General features: G+C 49.9%; 1 protein-coding gene across 1 annotated transcript in view; it reads right to left on the bottom strand.

The window, feature by feature from the left end:
- The window catches only part of PKD1L3 (polycystin 1 like 3, transient receptor potential channel interacting), a gene marked incomplete at both ends in the record, with an annotated part of 90,450 nt that overhangs the window by 53,089 nt on the left and 13,707 nt on the right, over positions 1 to 23,654 (bottom strand). The window contains 9 exons of the mRNA XM_080703463.1: positions 366 to 542; positions 2,165 to 2,306; positions 3,759 to 3,882; positions 5,497 to 5,704; positions 8,982 to 9,099; positions 11,270 to 11,319; positions 12,530 to 12,607; positions 14,594 to 14,998; positions 17,311 to 17,531. Of these exons, the coding sequence (XP_080559589.1) occupies positions 366 to 542; positions 2,165 to 2,306; positions 3,759 to 3,882; positions 5,497 to 5,704; positions 8,982 to 9,099; positions 11,270 to 11,319; positions 12,530 to 12,607; positions 14,594 to 14,998; positions 17,311 to 17,531 (1,523 nt within the window). The remainder of the gene's footprint in view (positions 1 to 365; positions 543 to 2,164; positions 2,307 to 3,758; positions 3,883 to 5,496; positions 5,705 to 8,981; positions 9,100 to 11,269; positions 11,320 to 12,529; positions 12,608 to 14,593; positions 14,999 to 17,310; positions 17,532 to 23,654) is intronic.

Genomic DNA, 23,654 nt, shown 5'->3' with positions numbered 1-23,654 from the left:
ACAGCTACTCCCAGATCCCAGTGTGTGGTGTCCAGCTAGGGTCATACTTCTGGGACTCCCTGCCCATCTCAGCCTTTCAATGCTAATTTCTTATGCTAGGATGGAGGTCATTTTGACCTCTGTGGTTGCTAGGAGGTTGCTGCGTGGTTGCTAGGAGGTCTGCTGGGACCTTCTTCTCAGGACTCTCTGGTGTGATGGACGGATCAATGCCCTGGGGTGGACGTCAAGGTTTAGGGGATCCATCATTCTGCCAACCTCCCTCATTTATAGCCACATTCTTTGCAGCTCCCAGAGAGCGAGGGTCCCCCTTCTTGGAGAGGCTGAGCCTGGGAGCTGAGGGGAGGAGCCAAGCCCTCAGCCAGTACCTGATTCCAGACAGAAGCAGTACTCCAGGAGGCTGGGGGCCTGGGAGGCAGTGCAGACAATGTCAAAACAAGTCAGCACGGTGCCCTCCTCTGGGACAGTGGTGCAGGTGGGCACCTCAGGGGGAAGTAGAGTGCTGACCACATAGGTGTCGTCTCCGTAGGCCTGCCCGGTCAGCGCTGAGAGAGAAGACAGGAGGTGCTGAGGGGGCTGTGTGGGTTGTGGGACTCCATGATGCTTCCCTGTCACCCAGAGAGCTTGTTCAACATGAAGATTGCAGAGCCCCTCTCCAGGCCTGCAGTCCCAGACCGCTCTGGAGATTCTGGGACAGGCTCCCAAGTATTCATATCTAACAATTCTCCCTGGTGCAGGGGCCCTTTGAGAAACTGGGCAGAAAAGCCAGGCATGGTGGTATATACCTCTGATTCCAGTACATGGGAGGTAGAGACAGGAGGGTCACAGAAAGACTGTAACTCTAAGGTCAGCCGTAGCAACTTAGACCCTCAGCAACTTAGTGAAACCCAGTTTCAAAATAAAATAATCACACTTGTAATTCCAGTGCTTGGGAGGCTGAGACAGGAGGATCACACAAGTTCAAAGCCAGCCTCAGCTACTTAGTGAGGCTCTCAGCAACTTGGTGAGAGCCTGTTTCCAAATACAGTATAAAATAGGTGTTGGAGTATAGCCCAGAGGTAGAAAAGCCCCTGGGTTCTACCCCCAGTACCACAAAAAAAAAAAAAAAAAGAGAGAGAGAGAGAGAGAGAAAGAAGCCGGACGTGGTGGCGTATGCCACTTGGAAGGCTGAAACAGGAGGGTCTCGCAGGTTTGAAGCCAGCCTCAGCTACTTAGTGAGGCTCTCAGGAACTCAGCAACTTAGTGAGACCCTGTTTCCAAACAAAATGTTAAATAGGTCTAGGAATGTATCCTGGGGGTAGAAGGCCCTGGGTTCCATCCCCAGTACCACTAAAATTAAAATAAACAAATAATAAAATATTGGAAAAGGCTTTGGTGTACCCCAGAGGAAGAATGCCTCTGGATTTAATCTCAGTACGAGAGAGAGGGGGGGGAGAGGGAGGGGGAGAGGGAGAGAGGGAGGCAGGCAAGCGAAGGGAAGGGAAGGGAAGGGAAGAGAAACTGGACAGAAATAGAGGAAGAGAATCAGGCAGATCTAAGCTAAAATTCCTGTTCTGCCATTTACCAGGCAGGTGACCTTGGACTTGACCTTTTTGAGGGTTCATTTAGCATCTGTAGAATGGGGCCAATAATTAATAATAACTTCCTCACAGGGATCTCACACGGGCCACCTACATTGGGAAGCAATATCTTGCTCAAGGAATCCTAAAGCAGCACCAGGAAGCAGGCTGATCCCATGCAAATCCCCCCCATCCCACCCACCCCAGCCCCCCAGCACTGTGAAGACCCTAGCCCACCTGCAGCAACATCCCACATCACCTCCTACAGTCAAAGATCGTCTGCCTGCCAGAGCTGGGCAATGGAGACTTGTAATCAATTACAGCCCGCCCTTGGCCTAAACTCAATTCCAAAGGCCTGGGGTGGCCCCTGGAGGCTCCGTGTAACCAGTACCCCAGTTTATCCTGTCGTGGGTGATCATGGGCCACCACAGGAAACAGAGAATCAAAGGATTCCTTCTGCAAAGAATAATAATCTGATTCTTTGTTGTTAAAGCTTCATATTTCCCCAAAGGGGAAATATGAAGCCCCCAAGCTAAGCCATGGCCATGCTTTCGGGCCATGGCATTTATCTCGGGTCTCCGACGGGAGGTGGAAGGCCGGCTCCCCACCTGTGGCTCGGATCCGGACAACCTGGCCCCAGGTCTGCAGGGAGCTGCTGTTCAGCTGGATAGTGGAGGCATTGCTCTGGAGGAGGATGAGAGACCGAGGCCAAAATCCTTGGAGTCCACAGCTGGCCGGGAGGGGGTCAGCCTGAAAGAGAGCCACGCCCAAGGCCTCTGAGTCTAAAGTCAGGCCACTGGACCTCAGCGGGACAGCGGCTTCTGAGCCCTGGGCCCTTCCAGATTCCTCTCTGATGAGTGCTCGGCAGGCCCAGCTGGCTTCCCTGGAGGTCAGCCCGCACAGCCAGTCTCCAGCCATGTTGGGCTGTTTGTTCTAGATCAGGGTCCCTGGCAGTGGAGCCTTAGAGCGGGATTTGTGTTCATGTCACTTAACAAAGGAAAGTTTGCAGGGAAACCAGCAGGGGATTGAGGGAGAGATGCAGACGAGAGCAGAAAATAAAACAAGGAAAAGTGGCTTAAGCCAAGCACGCCGTGGCGCACACCTGAAATCCCAGCTCTGCGGAAAGCTGAGACAGGAGGATGGCAAGTTTGAGGTCGGTGCATCGCAACTTCACCAAACCCCATCTCAAAATAAAAACTGAAAGGAGGCTGAGACATGGCATGGACAGCCTCAGCGACTACTTAGCGAGGCCCTTTGCAACTCAGTGAGACCCTGTTTCAAAATAAAAAAATAGGGCTGGGGGTATAGCTCAGAGGTAGAATGCCCCTGGGCATTCAATCTCTAGTACCATGAAAAATAAAAATAAAAAATAAATAAAAACGGAAACATTCAAAATTAAAAGAGCACTGGGCATGTTGGTGCATACCTGTAATTCCAGTACTTGAGAGGCTGAGAACAGAGGGTCACAGGTTCCAAACCAGCCTCAGGAACTTAGCAAGGCAGGCTCTCAGCAAATTAGCAAGACCCAGCTTCCAAGTAAAATGTTAAAAGGAGGGTTTGGGGCATAGCTTGGAGTTTGGAGGGCTCAGGGTATAGCTCGGAATTCATTTTGGGGAAATGTTCCTGAGTTCAGTCCCCAGCATGACCCCCCTCAAAGAAAGCTGGGGATATAGCTCAGTGGAATGCCCCCACTTGCCCCGGAGTTCAATCCCCAGTGCAAGAACAAAACAAAACAAAACAAGAACAAAACATAAAAAGAAACAAGCAAACAAACAAAAAAGGAAGAGGTGGTTTTGGAGACCATCCAGCAGCTCTGGAGCCTCAGGGGCGCTGTAAAAATTGCCTTCCTTGGGCAAGAGAATGTGCTGTGATCCTCCCAATCCCTGCACAAACTCCATCAGCCATTCACCAACAGTCACCACATAGCAGCTGGGGAGGGTGCTCCAGCCTGGAAGGGGGTCTCAGCAGGGCACCGACGCATCTGCAGGGCATCCTCATGGTTTGGGCTCCTTTGTATGCTCTTGCCCTCCTGAAAACTCCCTGTCTGCCTCTGTGACCCGCCCCCAACCCTCCTGACCCCCACCGTGTTGGCTCCCTATGGAGCCAACCCTCTTGCTTGGTACCGGTACCAGCATGCCACACAGCTCTGGCCAATCAAACAGGGAGGCAGTTTCTGTGTTGAGTGGTTGGCCGTGGGCTCACCTTCTCTGGGGAGGTGTCGTCTAAGTACCAGCTGAACGTGGCCGCGGGGGTGTTGTCTTCCAGGGTCACCCTGAGCAGGACATCTTCGCTGGCATTCACTGGCCGCCGGCAGTTCTTCTCACAGCTGGAAGGGAGACCAAGAAGGGAGCAGGGTGATCACCGCCTGGTCTTTGCCCAACTCTTCCCAAGTCTTTGAAGAGAGATAGAGTCAAAGTCACTGCGGCTCCCGCCGAAACAACGCAATGGCTTTGGTCCTGCATGGAGGAAATTGAGGCTAAGTCCCTGCTACATTTAGGAGGCTGATCTAGATCCCTGAGTTCAAATCCCACCTCTGCCACCTAAGAGTGGCCACCTTGTGCAAATCCCTTAAGCCCTCTGAGCCACTGTGTCCTCTTCTGAAAGGTGAGGGCATAAGGATGGACAGCTTTTGTGATTCTTTAAGTTCTAATAGTGGGAAGTCACGCTGTGGGTTTATAGCACACATGCCACGCACCAACGATGCCCGTGGGTGTCCGCCCGTCCCGTGCTTACAGCAGCCCTGTGAGTAACACGTCAGAATCCCCAGGCACACCTATGTGGCTTGTCCCAGGTGACCCATCTCCTCTGCGGTGGATGGCACCTGCTGCCGTGTGTCTGCTCTGAATCCTGGGTTTCCTCTGTGATGTCCCACTCCCTCCCTGGAGCCCCCTGCGTGGTCGCTTTGGCATCTGCGGCGTGTCCGATCCAAAGCCCTGGTCCTTTCGGTCTTGAAACTTTGCAAGCTCTCAAATCTTCAGGTCTTCTCTCTTCAGGTCTGTTCTACTGCAGGTGTGCAGGGTGGTCTGCGCTGGCCCCTTTAGACCATCCTGCAGCTCTTGTGAAGGTGGCCCTGGAGACAAACCTCTACAGACTGCAGTGCTGATGGGGACAGGAGGCGGCCAGGAGAGAGGGCGGGGCATCTATTCCTTTCTCTCCCTACAAGGCGGCACCTGTGCCCCACTAGCCTGTTGAGAGGTCTTTATCCCTGGTGTTACAGCTCTGTCGGCTGCCAGTCACAGCCAGCCCCGCCCCTGCAGTCCTAGCAGCAATGGCTTCCCGTTTCTCTGTCACCCTGGGTTGTCCCTTGACCCCATCCACCCGCGGCCACTTCCTGATGATGGGCCATCTTGTTTCCTGCAGGGACCTGGCTGCCAGGCCAAGCTTCCTTGAGTTCTTAACTCCTGCGAGAGCCCAGGTCACCTCCCCGAGTCCTCTCTGGCCCTCCCGCACGGTTCTCCACTCCGCCAGCAGGCATGACCATGTTCCCATCTGCTGAGACTCCTGGTGGCCTTCCCTGGGCAACTCTCAGGAAAAAGACTCAGACCAGCCTGGGCCGGGCTCTCCTGCTCTTGTGGATTCTTCTTGGCCCTCTCTCCTCCGGATTCCTCTTCTATTTCCTGGTCATTCTCTGTGTCTCTCTTGGCCCACTCTTTCTTCCCCTGTCCCCTTTCCCGGTCAAGTTAAATCCTCCTCCTTCACACCCCGCTGAGCCCCAGCTCTGGTGGGAAGCCCCCTCTGACCCCAGCCAGGGCGGCCGTCGCAGGTGTGCGCTCTCCCTTCATTACGTCCTTCCCCGTTGCTCAGGGAGCAACCCGTAGAAGGACAGAGCCGGGGCTGAGCAGCCCCGCAGCCCCAGCCCTGTGTGCAGCCAGCCCCAGTTGGCTCCCAGGAAATGTTGGCCGGTGTCTGAATGACAGTCAGCCTGGAGGGCAGCGCTTACCTGACTCTCGGCCGGAGGAGCCGGGGAGCGGACACGTAGAGGCACCGCTCTGCCTGGTTCTCCACGCCCTGGTCCCTCAGCACAGCCAGGCGCAGGGTGATGGCAGAGTCTGGGGGTGGCAGGCAGGATGGGGGGAGCACCAGCTCCCTCTGGTCTGTGCGGAGCAGCCGGCTCCCAACACAGTCGCGCCACTGAGCCCAGCAGCGTCCTGAGAGAGATGGGCAAACACCGTTAGCTACAGGAGGTCTGAACCCGGAACATGTACCAACCTTCTGGTTTTGATGGGTTGTTGTTGTTGTTGTTGTTTGGGACACAGTTTAGTCTTATCATGTTACCCAGGCTGGTCTCAAACTCCTGATCTTGAGTGATCTTCACACCTTGTCTTCCCAAGTGGCTGGGACTGCAGGTGCACAACACCAAACCTGGCTTGGTTTGAGGCTTTTAGGAGAAAGGCGTCAAAGCTGGGCATGGTGTTGTGTGCCTGTAATCCCAGTATTTGGGAGGCTGAGGCAGGAGGATCACAGGTTCAAGGCCAGGCTTAAGCCCTCAGCAATTTATTGAGATCTTGTTTCAAAATAAAAATTGGCTGGGGTTATAGCTCAGGAGCAGAATGCCCCTGGGTTCAATCCCCAGTGCAAAAAAAGGAGGAGGAGGAGGAGGAGGAGGAGGAGGAGGAGGAGGAGGAGGAGGAGGAGGAGGAGGAGGAAGAGGAGGAGGAGATGGATACTAACAGTATTAACTTCAAGCAATTTTGGTTAAAAATAAATGCAACTTGCAGGTTTCAGGAGAGGGGCTGCAGAGGGATGCTTTGGGAAATGACCCCCACCCCAGCTGGATGCTGAGTGGTATAAAGGGTTTCTAGGGAAGTCACAAATAAAGCTCATAAAACCAAAAGAAACTCGGCAAGACAATTCACTTCTGCCGAAGGGGTGTAGCCGACATAGAGTCCAGTTACCAAGCACACTGGGCAGGCCTGCTCTGCTGTTATCCCTCAGACATCCTGCCCCTCACCCTGACTTAGGGAGGGTTTGGGTTCCCAACTCTGCAGGACTGGCTACTTTCCAAGACACAGGTAAATTGAAACAAAGTTTATTATTCTAGAAGCAACTCTGAGCTAAGATGGATGACCAAAACTAAGATGGCTGGCTTCTGGGAGATTCCTGGTCAATGAAAGGTCACTTAGGAGCTAAGCTAGATAATTAAAACTAAGATGGCTGACTTCTAGAAGATTCCTGGCTCACTAAAGGTCAACTGTAAGCTAAGATGGATGGCCAAAACTAAGATGGTTGACTTCTGGAAAATTCCAGGAGAGGGATACACTATATGATGTATCATTATCAAAAAAATGCCCATGTTACAGTAAAAAAAAAAAAAATGGAAGAGTATATTTCTATGTAGTTTACTACTTCAACAGAAAAGAACTTTTTTTACTTCTTATGTGAGCAAACCTGCAGGATGCACTTGGCTGGTTTTATGTGAGACTTCCATTTATGATCAGGCAGGCCAGGGCAGGAGAGGCACTCAGGAGAGGCGCTCAGGAGGGCAGGAGAGGTCTACGCCTCGGGACAGGACAGTGTCTCATCATTGGTACAGTGGTCATTCCACAAAGAGGAGGCTGTCGCAGCTCTGCGCCCCCGTGGGGTGCACTGGGTCCCTGGCAGGCCGCCTGGGCTGCTATACCACTTCCTGCTTTACGTTGGCAGCTCCAAAGTGTGCCCTGCATTGACTGGTGTCTCTCTGCCAGCCCCTCACTCCCCACCCCTCCAGGGTGCTCCCCACAAGACACGCCCAGGCTCAGGCTCCGCTCAGTTGCCCAAACTCTGAAATCGTGTCTTCAAGATTTAAAAAAAAATGAGAAGTAATATTCAGAAAAATGCCACGACCATGCAACAATTAATATCAAAAGCAGTGAATTTTTGTATGACTTCTGACTCAGTTGTTCCAGTTTTAGAAACTGAGTTCTGAAGGCAGCCACAGGTGTAAACAACGATTGAATGATAAAGATGTTCATGACAGGCTGGGCATGGTAGTGCACGCTTATAATCCCCGCGCTTGGGAGGTGGAGACAGGAGGATCGTGCAGGTTCGAAGCCAGAAGCGCTGGCTTAAGAGACCCTGTTTCCAAATAAAAATATAAAATAGGTCTGGGAGTGCAGCTCGGAGGTAGAAGGGCTTCCAGGAACCACAGTACCACACACACACACAAAAAGATGTTGATGACAGTATTGTTTATATAAGCAAACAACTGGAAACAACCTAAGTATCCCAGGAGAGGAGAGGGAACTGGCAAATAAACAAATGATCAATGATCATGTGTCCACTTGGTCTATTGTACAACTATTATGAAAATCAAGATGGACAAAAGGCAGCTAGGTGTGGTGACGTGCACCTGTAACCCCAGTATTTGGGAGGTGGAGACAGGGTTCGAGGCCATAGCAACCCAGCAAGACCCTGTTTCAAACTAAAAAAAATGAAACAGGTTTGGGGGTATAGCTCAGAGACAGAATGTCCCTCCCCCCAATTTTCTTTGACAAAAGACTCCATTAAAATATGCAAGATGTGTTGTATGCACACAATGAATAACATTTATTTATTTTTCTTTCTTCCTTTTTGTACTGGGGATTGAACCAGGGGCATTCCTCTTCTGAGCTACACCCTCGGCCTGATTTCATTTTTTTTTTTTTAAATAGGGTCTCACTAGGTTGATGAGAGTCTCACTACTTGCTAAGGTTGCCCTCGAAACTGTCATCCTCCTGTCTCAGCCTCCCAAGTTCTGGGATTACAAGCGTATACCACCATGACCCACTTCATTTTCTTTCTTTCTTTCTTTCTTTCTTTCTTTCTTTCTTTCTTTCTGAAGCCCTTCGACCTCCGGGCTACACTCCCAGACCCATTTTCATGTTTTTATTTGGAAACAGGGTCTCTTAAGCCAGCGCGGCTGGCTTCGAACCTGTGCGATCCTCCTGTCTCCGCCTCCCAAGCGTGGGGATTACAAGCGTGCACCACCACGCCCGGCTTCATTTTATTTCTAAAGGAATGTATATATCTACGATAGAAGATTCCCTGTTAAAGGGAGGCTTCCCCTTTCTAAAACCTGGTGCTAGCATCTTGATTTGTCAAAAAATGCCAAATGTCCCCCTTTGAGACTCTTTCCCATGATGCACTGGGGTGAATGGGATTCGCCCGGAGGAAGATATCATCGCCAACATAGTTTGGAATTGCCAATACCTGGGGCCAATAAAAAAGCAGACTGGCTTTTAGAGTTTTATTCTTGGTTTAATTTTCTACCTGATCCCCTTGTCAGGTGCATCCAGGGCCACCCCCTTTCTTGGTTTGCCGTGGCCCCCCACTTCCCGTGTGCATAGAATTACAGCCTCTGGCATGTAAAAGTTACATAAACCATCACGCAAAAGAACGGCTCAGTCTGACCACTGGTCACCGCTGCTCCGTGACAAAGGACAATCCAGGACCGTTCACGCCACCTACCGCAGGACCAGTGGAAGCGGAAGTCCTCACCATCGCCTGGCCAGCCCGCGGTGACTGTTGTGAACGGGTCCACGTACACGCCGGGCTCCACATACACCTCCACATCCCCTTTGTCTCTCTGCAGAAGAAATGGTGACAGATCCTTGCACAATCAGCTCGGCCTCGATGCAGTGCTACGACCAGCCTGCCTCCATCCCAGGACAATCTGTGCCAAGACTGGCCGCAGGATGAGGCGTGGGGTGGAGAAAGACCCTGGTTGGTGCACCTGGATGCTTCTCCTGGGGTCTGGAGTCTGTTGCTGAAGATTTCTGAGTTTTAAGCATTTTTATTCCAAGTGTGGCTCGGGGCCCACCATGCATTCAAGTGCACGGACAGAGCCTCTCTGGACCCGAACCTGCACTTTCTTTCTGGAGATACGAGAAGAGAGATGCGGCCCTCGCCCTGAAGTTAGGTAGGAAAAACAGGCACCTAGACTGATAATTAACTGATAATAACTGAAAACTCGGAGCAATAACTGGACCCTAGTAGAGGGAAGTCGAGGGGATCATGAGATTGTGGTGGAAAGAGGTAGGTTAAGAATGCAGGCCTTAGCTGGCCATGGTAGTGCACGCCTGTAATCCCAGTACTGGGCGAGGAGGTTGAGACAAGAGGATCATAGGTTCACAGCCAGCCTCGGCAACTTAGCTCTCTGCAACATGGTGAGACTCTGTTTAAAAATTGAGAGATAAAAATAGGATTTGGGGTGTAACTCAGAGGGAGAATGCCCCTGGGTTTAATCCCCAGGACAGACAGACAGACAGACACACACACACACACACACACACACACGAATGTTGGCCTTGGGACTGGCCATATCTCACACTGGGCCTTTAGCCTGTGACCTCCAGGAAGTTTCTAAATCTCCGAGCATCTGTTTCTCAGAGGGCTTTGACAGCATTTGATTCCTGTGATTTGATCTACAAAATGCTAGGTCTGTCACGGAGAAGGAGTGCGGAGGTGTTATCTCTATAAACTGGACAGCCGAGCCAGGGGACATTTCCCTATATGACGAGCTCCCAGAACAATCACAGAGGAGGAGGAATAGGGACAGGAAGAGGAGGAGGGACAGAAGCCAAAGGAGGAGGAGGAGGGTGAGGCGGAGTAGGGGAGGAGGAGCAGAAGGGGGAGGAAGAGGAGGAAGAGGAGGAAGAGGAGGAGGAGGAGGGCAAGGAGGGGGGCTGGCAGGGCAACAATGGGGAGAATGTGGGTTCTAGGAAGAGGGATTGGCAGGCACCCAGAATGCTCTGGGCGTGAATTCAGGTGGAACTTGTTAAACAGCTCAGGCACCGGGGCCTCTTGCTCAAGTCTAGCAGACTTGGCCTGAAATAACACAAGACTACCACAAAACTCAGCCTCCAGGAGCCTCCCATGGCCTGAAAACAGAACCGGGACTCCTTGCCTTGATACCCAAGGCTCCATGTCCTGGGGCCTCTGTCCACCTCTGTAATCTAGTTTCACCCCCACCCCCCAGCCTCCAACCATATTGGCTTCAGGCCATTTCCAGCCTCAGGGCCTGTCTCAGCTCACCTACTCAGAAAGACCTGCTTTATCTGTATGTCAGCTCTTGAGAGGCCCTTGACCACATTGGCTAGGCTACCTTCCAATAGTTGCTGCCACTGTACACTATTGGTTCTTGTTAGGTACTTAACACAATCCCTAATTTCTTAATTTTTCTAGTTTGTCTCATCTGTCAAGTTTCATGAAGGCTGGTATCTATTGTTTACCATTGCATCCCACTGCCTGATACCAACCCTTATACACAATAGATGCACAGTAGGTCTTTGTTGTTGAATAAATGTATACACAGTGTCAACAGAAAGGAGTTGAAGAATTGCTCTTGCCAAACAACTAAAAAAGATGGGCTTATTTTCTAATATAAACATTAAAAGCTATGAATTTTCCTCTGAGTGCTGCTTTAGCTGCACCTCCACAGATTTGGATAAGTTATTTTACTGTTATCATTTAGTTAGAAGTATTTGTCATTTTTCTTGTAGTTTTGTCTTTGGCCCATTAATTCTTTATAGAAGTGTGCTGTTTAATTTCTAAGACGTCCAAGAGATATCTACATACCCTAGGTGGCTTATTATTGATTTACAACATAATTCTGATTTCAATCTTTTCAAATGAAAGAAGGCTTGGGGATTCCTAATCCTCTGGATATTGGCACCAACAAATCAAAACTCAAAACTAAAACAGAATGCTTGGATGTCTTTTTCTTGGAAAGCTAAATGCTTTTGAAAGATACTCACATTCTTCCCTTTAGCATTCATTCCAGATGGTTCTTGGAGACTGGAAGGGGCTGTGAACACAGTGAAAATGGGCATCAAGCTTGGTGGAAAACCCTACAAAATGTTGTCAAAAACCAGAGTCAGCTGGGCACAGGGTGCACAGCTGGCTGGGAATCTGAGGCAGGAGAACTGTCTGAGCCCGAGAGTTCCAGTGGAGCCTGGGGTAATAGCAACACCCATTCCCAATCCTCTGCCTCTCCCAAACATGAAGGCAGATCAGAGGACCATGCTGAAGACACCCTGCGGGCACCAATCAGAGGACCATGCTGAAGACACCCTGCGGGCACCAATCAGAGGACCATGCTAAAGACGCCTTGCGGGCACCAATCAGAGGACCATGCTGAAGACACCCTGCGGGCACCAATCAGAGGACCAGTCTTTGGAAATGGATTAGGGGAACAAAGCAAACTCCTGCCAACTTCTTCCTATGTGAGATGAGAAAGCTCTGAACTTAAAGCCATTTAGGTTGGACTTTTGTTACGTACATCCTTAAACGTCATAACTAATTTAACTCTCTTGTTTCAGAAATCCATGTCAGATCCGAGGATGCTCAAGTCCCTTAGATGAAAATGGTGTAGCATTTTTCGTATTATACATGCACATTGTCTCGTATACTTCTTTCCTGCAGTGCTGGGCATCAAATCGTGCCTTCCACACACAAAGCAATTGCTTTACCCCTGAGCTACACCCCCAGCTCACCTCTAGATTACTTATAGGGTTTTTTTTTTTTTTGTACTAAGAATTGAACTCACAGACATTCTACCTCTGAGCTACACACCCCCGACCTTATTTTTTATTTTGAAAAAAGGTCTAGGCTAGGTTGCTGAAAGCCTTGCCAAGTTGCTGAGGCTAGTCTTGTACCTGTGACCCTCCTGTCTCAGCCTCCCAATCGCTGGGATTATAGGTGTGCACCGCCATGCTCAGCTCTCCAGATTACTTATAAAACCTGAAATAATGCCAATGCTGTGCCAATAGTTGGTGTACTGTATTGTTCAGGGAATATAACAACAAAAGAGAGGCTGCTCATGTTCAGTACAGACATGTTTTTTATCCTATTTGTGGTCATTGCATCTTTAGAGCAACCAGGGATCTTTGAATATCTGTGGAACAAGACATATACTCGGAGCACTGTTTGAAGCTCACGCTTCAACTAGACCCCAGCAAGCGCAGTGTCCTGACTCCTGGTAGCAGGTTTTATACACCTTTGCAGAAATGCCTTGCCTGTCACGGTGACGTTTCCGAGGTCCATGCTCAAGTTAGAGAAGGCGTTCCTCACCAGCACGGAGACCGAAAAGGTGCCTGCGAAGCAAGCGACAAGGGGCTCGGCGTTAAGATCACAGCACCTAACTGTTTGGCGCCGAGGCAGCTCTGCCGCCATGTGCTTGTTCAGTGCATCCAGGCGGCAGCATCTGAATCTTTCACCCTCGGAGCATTTAATGAGCCCCTGCTGTATGCCAGGCCTTGGGCAAGGCTTTGGGGACATGGAGATGAAGAAACCTAACCCCGTTCTCAGGCACTGTATCAAATAGCAGAGTGTCAAACGAGGGCAGGAAATGGCGTAGGGGTATCGTGGGTGTGGAGAGGGGCTGCTTCAACCTCGGGAGAGGAAGAAAGGGTTTGCAGGGTGGAGCTGGGGCTGGAGTGTCCTCCTCCCCCACACACACAGAGGGAAGGACATGGTCATGATAAAGGTCAAGAGAGTGGAAGGAGGTTCGGAGGTGGACGTGGAGAGGCCCGTTAGTACAGGTGTGTCTCGTCCCTTCTCCCCTCGTGGGGAAGGCGTGAAGGTAGGGATGCCTTCCCTTCTCAGCCCAGAGACATTCTCAGGGAACACGTGTGCTTTGAGATGGGGAGCCCCAGGGGCAGATCCCCGACTCTCGCCCTTGAGGAAGCCATCTTTGAGGGCCACGAGGTGCAGGGGGAGAGGAAAGGGGAGAGGAGAAGCAAAAGGCTGCATTTCTGCTACTGGGAAATGCCCACCATTGGCTGGCAGGAGGTCAAGAATGGGAAAGAATTTTCTATGAACCCGATGTGGGCCTTGGGAAGAGGGGATGCTATAGAGGGCAAGGATGAGAGGCTCTGGCACAGAGAGTCAGGAGAGCCCAGAGGAGGCAGCCCTGGGGAGGTATGTCCAGCTGAAGAGGAGACAGAGTCCATCCGGTCCCAGCATCTGTGGACCAAGGGGCCCAGCAGGAGGCCTCTGAAGCCCATAGAAGCATCCTGAGCCCAGGCCGGCCAGGCCAGAGCCAGCACCAAGTGCCAATGCTCCTCTTCCACCCTTTCCATTACTTTGTCCCCTGCAGTGTCCAAATCTGTTGATCTTAGGGTAAGGAAAAGTCTACTAATAATCTGGGAGGAAGGAAAAGGTCCAGGGTCCAGGGTGGCGTGGAGATTTTGTCTAGCAGATTTTGTACACATCCCCCATGCTGTCAGTGGGGAACAACACAGCTGGCGTGTGGACTACCCCTTCTGCACTGTTTGTATTTTCCAGTTTTGATAACTGCATTCTTTCTGTTTTTCTGGTTTTCTTCTCCAATCTATCATTCCTCCTGCAGTCTCTTTTGCTCTGGCCGAGGACCTGGGAACCCCACACCTGCCCACTGTTACCCCCTTCCTGATACACCTCTGAAGCTTAGGGAGCCGTGGGTCGGGATGGGCTGGAGACACATACTCCTTTCCTGCCTGCCCATCACATCCCGAAGCCCACGGGGCTCTCAGTCGCTCTCAGAGCTAATGCCAGTGTTCCTGCCTGGAACTTCCTGCCTGGTGGGCACCGGCCATTCTGTCTTCAGCCAGCATCATCCGCCCAGCCCTCTCTCTGCCCCCAGGACATGAACTGCAGTTTCCCAGACCATATTCTTCTCTAGACATGTTGGAAGGAATCTGAATGCACCTGCTTCTATTCAGCGATCCTCAAAGAGGATGGTTTTGTCTGGAAATGTTTTTGGCTATCCTGACTCAGGTCGCGGGTACCACTGGCATCTAGTGGGGGGAAGCCAGTGCTATTGCTAAATTTCCTACAGTGCACCGGACAGACCCTGGCTATGGCAAGGAGTTTTCCAGCCCCAAATGTCAGAAGTGGCAAAACTGAGAGCGCCCTGCAGCTGAAAGCTCTAGGGGAGCGGGTACTATACGTCTCTTCCCGTCTTGGTGATCCAGGCAGGACCACCACGTGAGCCTGTTTGTATCCAGGGCACACTGAAGACCTGGCCAGCAGGACCCTGAGCACCAAGTCAGGGAGGGAAGAAAAGGAAGGCTTGGAAGGGAGTCATCAACCCCAAGTACCTTCAATAGGAACCACCACATGGTAAATCCCAGATGGCTCCCCCAGATTCTCTTCCTCTTGAGAGAAGTTGGCATGGAGTCCCACCACCTCAAAGGTCAGCTTCTCTGGGATGCCGTGGGCCACTGAGATGTTGATCAGGAGGTCCTGTCCAAGCTCCACAAGGTCAGAAGCCCAGGAGGCCCGCAGCCCGGACAGGGGCTCCATGAAGTGAACCGTGATGTTTCTAGAAGGAGCCGGGGTGGTGGTATTGCTGATGGCTCGGATTTCCACGTGGTGCATCCCAGGGCCCAGCAGTTTCTGGGTCTCTCTATCCAGGGTCAGATTGTAGGGTAGTGAGCCCCTCTGGGTGGCCGACTCAGCCAGAGTTATGTTCCCCGAAAGTACGGTATAAGTCACTCCTGTTCCTAGGTGAAGTAAGAACAAGGTAAAGATGTTGGTAACAGCCATACAGTTGATTGCACCATGACGGTTCAGACTCAAGTTCTAAAATCAGAATCTAGATACAGATGTGGATATGGATAGAAAATAAAGAAATATATAAGGATATGCCCCCCTCCAATTTTTTTTTTTTTTTGTGTGTGTGTGTGTGTGTGGTTCTGGGGATGGACCCAGGGGCATTCGACCTCTGAGCTATACCCCCTGCCCTATTTTTTATTTTTTATTTTGAAACAGGGTCTCATTAAGTTGCAGAGGGCCTCACTAAGTAGCTGAGGCTGTCCATGAACCGTGATCCTCCGGTCTCAGCCTCCCGAAGGCTGGGATTACAAGTGTGCGCCACCACGCCTGGTCCCCTCTCCAATTGTTAATGGTGACTCTGAGTATTTGGGTCAATGAAACAGAAAGAGAAAGAGAATATGTGTGTGTGTGTGTGTGTGTGTGTGTGTGTGTGTTACTGGGGATTGAACCCAGGGGCCTTCTACCTCTAAGCTACACCCCCAAGCTCCATTTTATTTTTTTATTTTGAATCAGGGTCTCACTACGTTGCTGAGGGCCTTGTTAAGTTGCTGAGGCTGGCCGCGAACCTGCGATCCTCCCGTCTTTGCCTCCCACACACTAGGATTACAGGTGTGCACCACTGCACCCATCTGAATTTCTTTTCTCTTTGGGGGTTCTCTGTGCTCATTTATAAATTCTACTTTAGGTTATACTATGCATATTTTACTCTTGAACCTAGACGTCTGCAGCAAGCCATTTGAACATCTCATGAATAGCGATGTTCTCGGGGGGAAGAAGCCAAAGTGGCAACATCTCTTGGGCTGGGCAGACGCTGAAGGAGCCTAACATACGCCCCACGAGAGCCGCACCCCTACCTTCCACTTTCCCTGTGGCCTCCCCTGTACCTAGCAAAGAGCTGGTATTTGATTATGATGTGGACCGAATAAATAAATGAGGGTTATTTTATGCATGCCCCTGTATCGGCCATCTTCAGCCACCAAGACCAGAAAGGAGTCCCGTGAGCATGGGTCAGAGCCCAGGTCACATCATTGAGCTACTGCTGAGTGAGGCTCCAGGAGGTACACGAGGTCACGCTGGGTCGTGCCCTCCTCTCCACACAGCTCTGTGCCACACCGTTTACATCAACATGCCTTGGTACAGATCTCAAACGGAACCAGTGCCTCATCAAAAGATGCTGCCCTGGATAGGGACGGGTCTTAGCCCGGAGGATGTCTACCAGGAGAGGGGAGGATATTTAAAATAACAACTGAACGCCGGGCATGGTGGCGAATGCTTGCAATCCCCGTGCTTAGGAGGCGAAGACAGGAGGATTGCGTTGGTTCGAAGCCAGCCTTGCTGGCTTAAGAGACCCTGTTTCCAAATAAAAATATAAAAAAAATTAGGTTCTGGGAGTGTAGCCTGGAGGTAGAAGGGTTTCCAAGAACCCCAGTACCACAAAAAAAATAAAATAAAATAACAACTGAAGCTCTGTAAGCATCAGCCAATTATGATGGATGTGCGGAGGAATCAGAATGGACAGTGTAGCCAATCAGAATGGATTCCATGACCGATGAGAATGGACAGTGTGGCCAATCAGAATGAATTCCGTAGCAAATGAGAACAGGTGCCATGACCAATCAGCATGAATGCTGTGACTGACCAGAAATGTTGCTCTGGCCAATCAAGTGGGATGCCATGAATGGCTTCTCAATCAGAATGGACACCCTGACCAATCAAAACAGACATGATGACCCGGCAGAATGGCCTCTGTGACCAACTAGGAACAACACCATGGCCAATCAGAATGGCTCCTAGCCGTGACAGCTGTACCAGTGTGCAGCTGGGCCTCAGCCCTGACAGGGGACACCATGGCTGTGCCAAGCTGCTGGCTGTACAGAGCTGGGCTCAGGCCCAGCTGGCACCCCCCAAGGCCCACCTCATCCTATTCAAGTTTCCCAACCGGAAGTGGTTCTGGAAGTTTGTTTCTTGAGATGAGGCCAGCAAATGGGCTTGGGAATGCTGGGTGTTCTCCCTGCGTCTAACTCTGTGACTTTAGGCAGATTTCTATCTTTATAGATTTCTTCATCTGTAAAAGGGAGCTTACCAGTGTGTCCTAGCAGGCTAGCATGGTAAAGCATTCAGGACAGTGCATGGCACACACAGGTGCTAGATAAAGGACAAAATGGTCGCTAAAAACACAACAAGTGATCACTGTTATTATTTGCTAACGTCGGAAGTTGCCTGGGTAACTCAGAGGAAACCCAGGATGCTGCAGACTCACCTCCATCCAGCTGCACCTGGATCCACAGAGGATCCCCGAAGAGAGCCCGGCAGTGAGGGCTGGCTCCCGGGCTGGAGAGGCCGGCGCACCGGGTGACCCGGAGCCTCTGCGCCTGCTCTCGCACCGTCACCTGCGCCCGAGCCATCACATGCCACTCGCTGGTCGTGCACTCGGCAAACACGGCGAACTCCCCGGCGGATGTGAACTGGTGGGTCACGTTGCTGGACAAACTGCCGGCCATGGGGAGAAAGGACATCAGTGTTGGGGACACACATACACACACACACACACACACACACACACACACACACACTCATACCCACCCAGCTCTACAAGATTAAAAGATGTAGGAAGAGATGCTGTGTGCGGCCGAGGCTGGGCTCTTGGGGTTGGGGAATGTTACGATGTCCAAGAGCTGATGGGCAGGGGCAGAAACGGCCTTAAACAACCAGGGAGGCGAGTGTCAGCTGCAAGTCCCTCTCCTGTTATTTCCTCCCTCTGGTGCTCACACAATTACCACCCCTCCACCTGGTTCATCTGTGAAATACTACACCCCAGACTACCTTACTGAGCCTTATTTTCCCCATCTATATCTATCTATCTATCTATCTATCTATCTATCTATATATATATATATATATTTTTTTTTTTTTTGGTGGTGGTACTGGGGGTGGAACCCAGAGGCTTTCTACCTCCAGGCTATACTCCTGGACCTTTTTGATATTTTATTTGGAAACAGGGTCTCACTAGGTTGCTGAAAGCCTCACTAAGTAGCTGAGGCTGGCTTCGAACCCGTGCGATCCTCCTGTCTCAGCCTCCCAAGCGCGGGGATTACAAGCGTGCGCCACCACGCCCGGCTATTTTCCCCATCTGTAAAATGGAGTCCAAGTCTAAACATATCAAAGCTATGGGCACACATGACTTCTCATTTTCCCTGAGGGACTAATTAAAAAAAACATAGGTATCCATTAACAGATGAATGGATTACAAATCTGTGGGGTAGCCACACAATAGAAATCTACCCAGCAATAAAGAAGGACACAATTATGTGATACGCAGAAAAATGGATGGACCTGGAGAACATTATGTCAAGTGAAATTAGCCAGTCACAGAAAGTGAAGGGTCGTATGTTTTCTTTAATATGCGGAAGCCAGGGAGTAATAGAATACCAGTGGGACTTCAGATAAGGAGGAGAAACCCCCGTGGGTTTCTATATATAATCCACCAATAAAAGTATTGAAAGATGAAAGCCTTTACCATGGCCCACCAAGACCCGCAGACTTTGCCTGGGGACCTGCATCCCTCATCCCCTGCCAAGCTGACCTGCCTAGCTGCACTGGTCAGCCAGACCCCGGTGCCTGTCTTCCCCGCCCTGAGGCTGCAGGTGTGCAGTTCTTCACGGGGAAGGCTTGTTCACCGCCAGGCTGCCCCACGGGTCCTCAGCTGACCCCTCATTTCTTCAGGGAAAGTGTCCTTAACTGGCAGACTGACAGACTCCCCGATGGCCGCTGTAGTGTCCGGCTTCTCCTAGGTGACACCACACCTTCTGTGTCTACTGACTGTGCTGTTCTTTGCGGGTTGGCTGGCAGTGTAGACCATGCCTGTCTAGTTCTCTGTTAGACACTCAGTTGTTCCTCAGCACCCACAGGGGACTGGCTCCTCCACAGCCCCCCCCCCCAACAGGTACCAGAATCCACAGAGGCTCAAGTCCCTTCTATAAGCCAGCAGAGTATATACCTCCAATCTACACACCCTCTTCTATATTTTCAATCCTCTCCAGGTTACTTAAAATATTCAACATAGTATAAATGCTGTGTAAGTTGTGGTTATACTGTATTTTTAGATCTGTATTGTGTGTTATTTTCTCCCTCTGGTGCTCACACAATTACCACCCCTCCACCTTCCTTCCTGGTTCATCTGTGAAATATTACACCCCAGACTATAGGTGTGTGTGTGTGTGTGTGTGTGTGTGTTACTGGGAACTGAATCCAGGGGTGCTCTATACCCCTGGTTCTATTTTACTTTTATTTATTTTTTTGCGGGTCTGGGGATCCACCCCCTGCCCTGTTTTTTATTCTTTATTTTGAAACAGGGTCTCACTAAGTTGCGGAGGGCCTCACTACGTAGCTGAGGCTGTCCGCGAACTGTGATCCTCTGGTCTCAGCCTCCCAAATGCTGGGATTACAAGCATGCGCCACCACGCCCGGCTTCTATTTTACTTTTTATTTAGAAACAGGTCTCACTAAATTGCCAAGGCTGCTCTCAAATCCGGGACCCTCCTATCTCAGCCTCCCTAGTACTGGGATTGCAGGCATGTGTCGCCGCCATGCTGGTTTATTTGTATTCTTAATGATCACCGTTCTAATTGGAATTATATGGAATCTCAAGTTAGTTTTGATTTGCATTTCCCTGGTAGCTAATGATGAACATTTTTTCGTACAATTTGTTGGCCGTTTGTCTCCCTTCCTTCTGTCTTTCCTTCCCTTGGTACTGGGGATGGAACCCAGGGACGTTCTACCTCGGAGTTACACCCCCAGCCCTTCTTATGTTGTTTGCTTTGAAACAGGGTCTCACTGGGTTGCTGAGAGTTTCGCTGCATTAGAGAGGCTCAAACCTGTGATCCTCCTGTCTCAGCCTCCCAGGTACTAGGATTACAGGTGTGCACCACCATGCCCAGCTCAGATTAAATCTTAAAAAAAACAAAAACAAAGACCCAACCATACACTGTCCACAAGAAGGCCACTGTAAGCATAATGACATAGTTAAACTAAAAAGATGAAAGAAAGACATCAGCAAACACAAATCCAAAGAAAGACGGACAGTGTCAGGCGACATAGATTTGAGAACAAGCAATCGGTTAAGCATGGAAATGTGAAAGCTGATTTTGAAGAGCAAAACCCAGTCTATCTTCCAATGGTCTTCCTGGAAGAAGCCATTTATTTACTCCACTCTCTGAGCTCTGATGTCAGTGGAAATTGCCCAGAGAAATGGAGCTCTCCTTATCGCTCTCCGACCTCTCCCCCAAGGGGTTCACTGCTAAGTGGTTTTAGAAACGGTTGCCAGCACAGAAGAGATACGCTCAGAATAAGGAGAGCGACGGCAATATGGAAACTCATGCTATGAGTCTATGGCCCAGAAATTCTTTTCTTGGATATAAATCCAGTCAGAATGTGTGTGTGTGTGTCTGTGTGTGTGTGTTAGGATGTTCATGACAGACGCCGGGCGTGGTGGCGCACTCTTGTAATCCCCGCGCTTGGGAGGCGGAGACAGGAGGATTGCACTGGTTCCGAGCCAGCCTCGCTGGCTTAAGAGACCCTGTTTCCAAATAAAAATATAAAATGGGTCTGGGAGTGTAGCCTGGAGGTAGAAAGGCTTCCAGGAACCCCAGTACCACACACACACAAAAAAAGAATGTTCATGACAGCATACTTTGTGATAGCCATCAAATGCTTATTAATACCAGAATGGGTAATCGAACTCAGGTATATTCCTACAGTAGCATATTAGATAGCACTGATAAAAAGAAATTATATAAGCTAGGCGTGGTGGCGCACGCTTGTAATCCCTGCGCTTGGGAAGCTGAGACAGGAGGATCGCGCAGGTTCAAAGCCAGCCACCGCTGGCTTAAGAGACCCTGTTTCCAAATAAAAATATAAAATAGGTCTGGGAGTGTAGCCCGGAGGTAGAAGGCCCCTGGGTTCCATACCCAGTACCACCAAAAAAATTTATATAAAATATGGATGCATCCTATAAATATAATGTTGAGCAGAAGTCAGACACGAAGAGTGTATACTTTACGATTCTATCCACGTAAGTTTCAAATGCAGGTTATATTCACTTATGATGTTAGGAAACCAGGCAGATGGGTATTCTTGGGGATGGGAGGCCAGAGGGGCCTCAGGAGGAGGATTTGGGGGAGGCTGGTCACGTGCATTTTTCGATCCGGGACTTGGTTACATGCGTGTGTTATATAAAGATGGAGTGAGCTGGGCTTTTATGCACATACCTGTTCATATGTTGTACCTCAACAGGACATTTTTAAAAGTAGTTCAAGACTGCTGCTCAATAGTTTGCACCCACTGCTGTGAGCTTTGCCTTTAATAGATGAAACTTTTCTTTGGGAGGAAAGTGGAGAAGAAAGCTCACATTTAGGGCTTTGCTTATAAGGTCTAATGGTCAAGAACACTATATCCTCTATTATTTTGTTACGTCATTGATGAGTAGCCAACCGGGCTGGTGGATGAAGCCCTCTGACCAAGTTGGCACTGGGCTGGAGTGTAAAGGGTAGGAATCTGGAGTCATACCTCAAGGAAATCCACTGGTCACCTGAATAACCTACTATCTCAACTAAGCTCTCTGAACCCCGGTTCCCAGCTCCACAAAAGGCAGATTAACCAGCCCTGGGCTCAGTTATTATTTGGCTGAAAAGAAAGCATAGCTGCGAAAGTATCTGCTATCTAGTAAACCCAAATATTGTAGCGTTTTGTATAATAAAACAATATTGGGTACCACTTAGCCTATTAAATACAATTACATTTATTTGGTATTAATACGACAGAATTGCCCATTTTATTATTTTTTTGTGGTACTGAAGATTGAACCCAGGGACATTCTACCTTTGAGCGGCACCCCCAGCCCTAATTTTTATTCTTTACTTTTTTTGTGGGGTACTAGGGTGGAACCCAGGGGCTTTTCTACCTCCGGGCTATACTCCCAGACCTATTTTCTATTTTATTTGGAAACAGGGTCTCACTAAGTTGCTGAGAGCCCCTCTAAGTAGCTGAGGCTGGCTTCGAACCTGTGCGATGCTCCTGTCTCAATCTTCCAAGCGCTGGGATTACAAGTGTGCGCCACCACGCCCAGCTTTTATTCTTTACTTTGAAATTGGGTCTCACTAATTTGCATAGGGCCTCACTAAGTACGAGGCTGGCCACGAACCTGAGAACCTCCTGTCTCAGCCTCCCAAGTACTGGGATTACAAGTGTGTGCCACTACTCCTAGCCCAAAATTGCCCTAAAAAAAAATCAATTCTGCCAGTTTTTCTCTTCTTTGTAGTCTCAAATATGTCTTAAAATTATCTAGTGAGGATTAGTGACACTATCAATAATATTAACAACATAAGTCACACAATTCCCAGATTTTAAAAAGTCTTCTTTTGCCGGGTGTGGCGGCGCACGCTTATAATCCCCGCGCTTGGGAGGAGACAAGAGGATCGCACAGGTTCGAAGCCAGCTGCGCTGGCTTAAGAGATCCTGTTTCCAAATACAAAGTGTAAAATACATCTGGGAATGTAGCCCGGACGTTGAAGGGTTTCCAGGAACCCCAGTACCACCAAAAAAAAAAGTCTTCTTTTCTCCTCTGTAGTGGATGCTGTGGTGTGTCGCCCAAACTATCCTCTAGGATGGAAGTGTGCGTTCTTTCAGTCCCCACAGCTGAATCCAGCCCCAGGGATCCCGTTAACCAAAGGGAGATGCCCTCCCCAAGGTAATAGCCCTCCCTGGGGCATTCTGCATCCAATATACTCAATTCTGGGATATAAACTTTCACTCTCTGGTCTCAATGCAAGATGCTTCTGAGAGCCGTCGCAGCTCAGGGTCCCCGTGGGATCGATGGGGCCTCTGTTACTGCCACATCCCAGTCTGCCCCATCTTAGCACCCCTCCTGCACCCCGAGTCAGAGTTTGCTTCATAATATTCAATCTACCTACTCTCCTGAGAACAGTTTCCTTGGATTGGCTGGCGTCAAAAGCTCTTTCCAAAGCCAGGCACAGCGGCATATGCCTGTAATCCCAGTACTTGGGGGGCTGAGACTGAAGGATTGTAGGTTTGAGGCCAGCTTCAGAAAATCAGCAAAGCCCTCTGCAACTTAGTGAGACCTTGTTTCAAAATTAAAAAATAAAATAGGGCTAGGGGTGTAGCTTCCAGGTAGCAGGGCCCTGTACCCCCAGCACCCCCAACACACACAAACTCTCTTCCTGACCAAGGCCCCATTGAACTTTCTGGCATCTCTTATAACCCTGAGCTCCAGGGAGTGAGATATTCGAGTCATCTGTGTATGCCACGGTTTTTAAGACTAAGCCTATTTTTTCCTCCTAGATTTGGGGCACCTGCCTTATAATTCTGGTTCCTCAACCTTCACCCCAAAGTATTTCAGCCCTAGTCATTTCCAAACATCACCTTCCTCTGTGCCTCCCGAAGGCCGGTGCTTGTCACTTTCCCATCCGTCTCTGTCCTTTCAAGTCTTAGCTGTAACAGGCCGCTCGAAATGACAGGAAAATGGTGTCAATCCTCAAATCTGCCACTAGGTGGCGCTTGATGACCCAATGATGACCATGGACCAATTTC

This window comes from Muscardinus avellanarius (assembly GCF_963383645.1).
Source record: "Muscardinus avellanarius genome assembly, chromosome: 10".
Classification (NCBI taxonomy): Eukaryota; Metazoa; Chordata; class Mammalia; order Rodentia; family Gliridae; genus Muscardinus; species Muscardinus avellanarius.
This window is presented reverse-complemented; position numbering and strand designations above follow the sequence as displayed.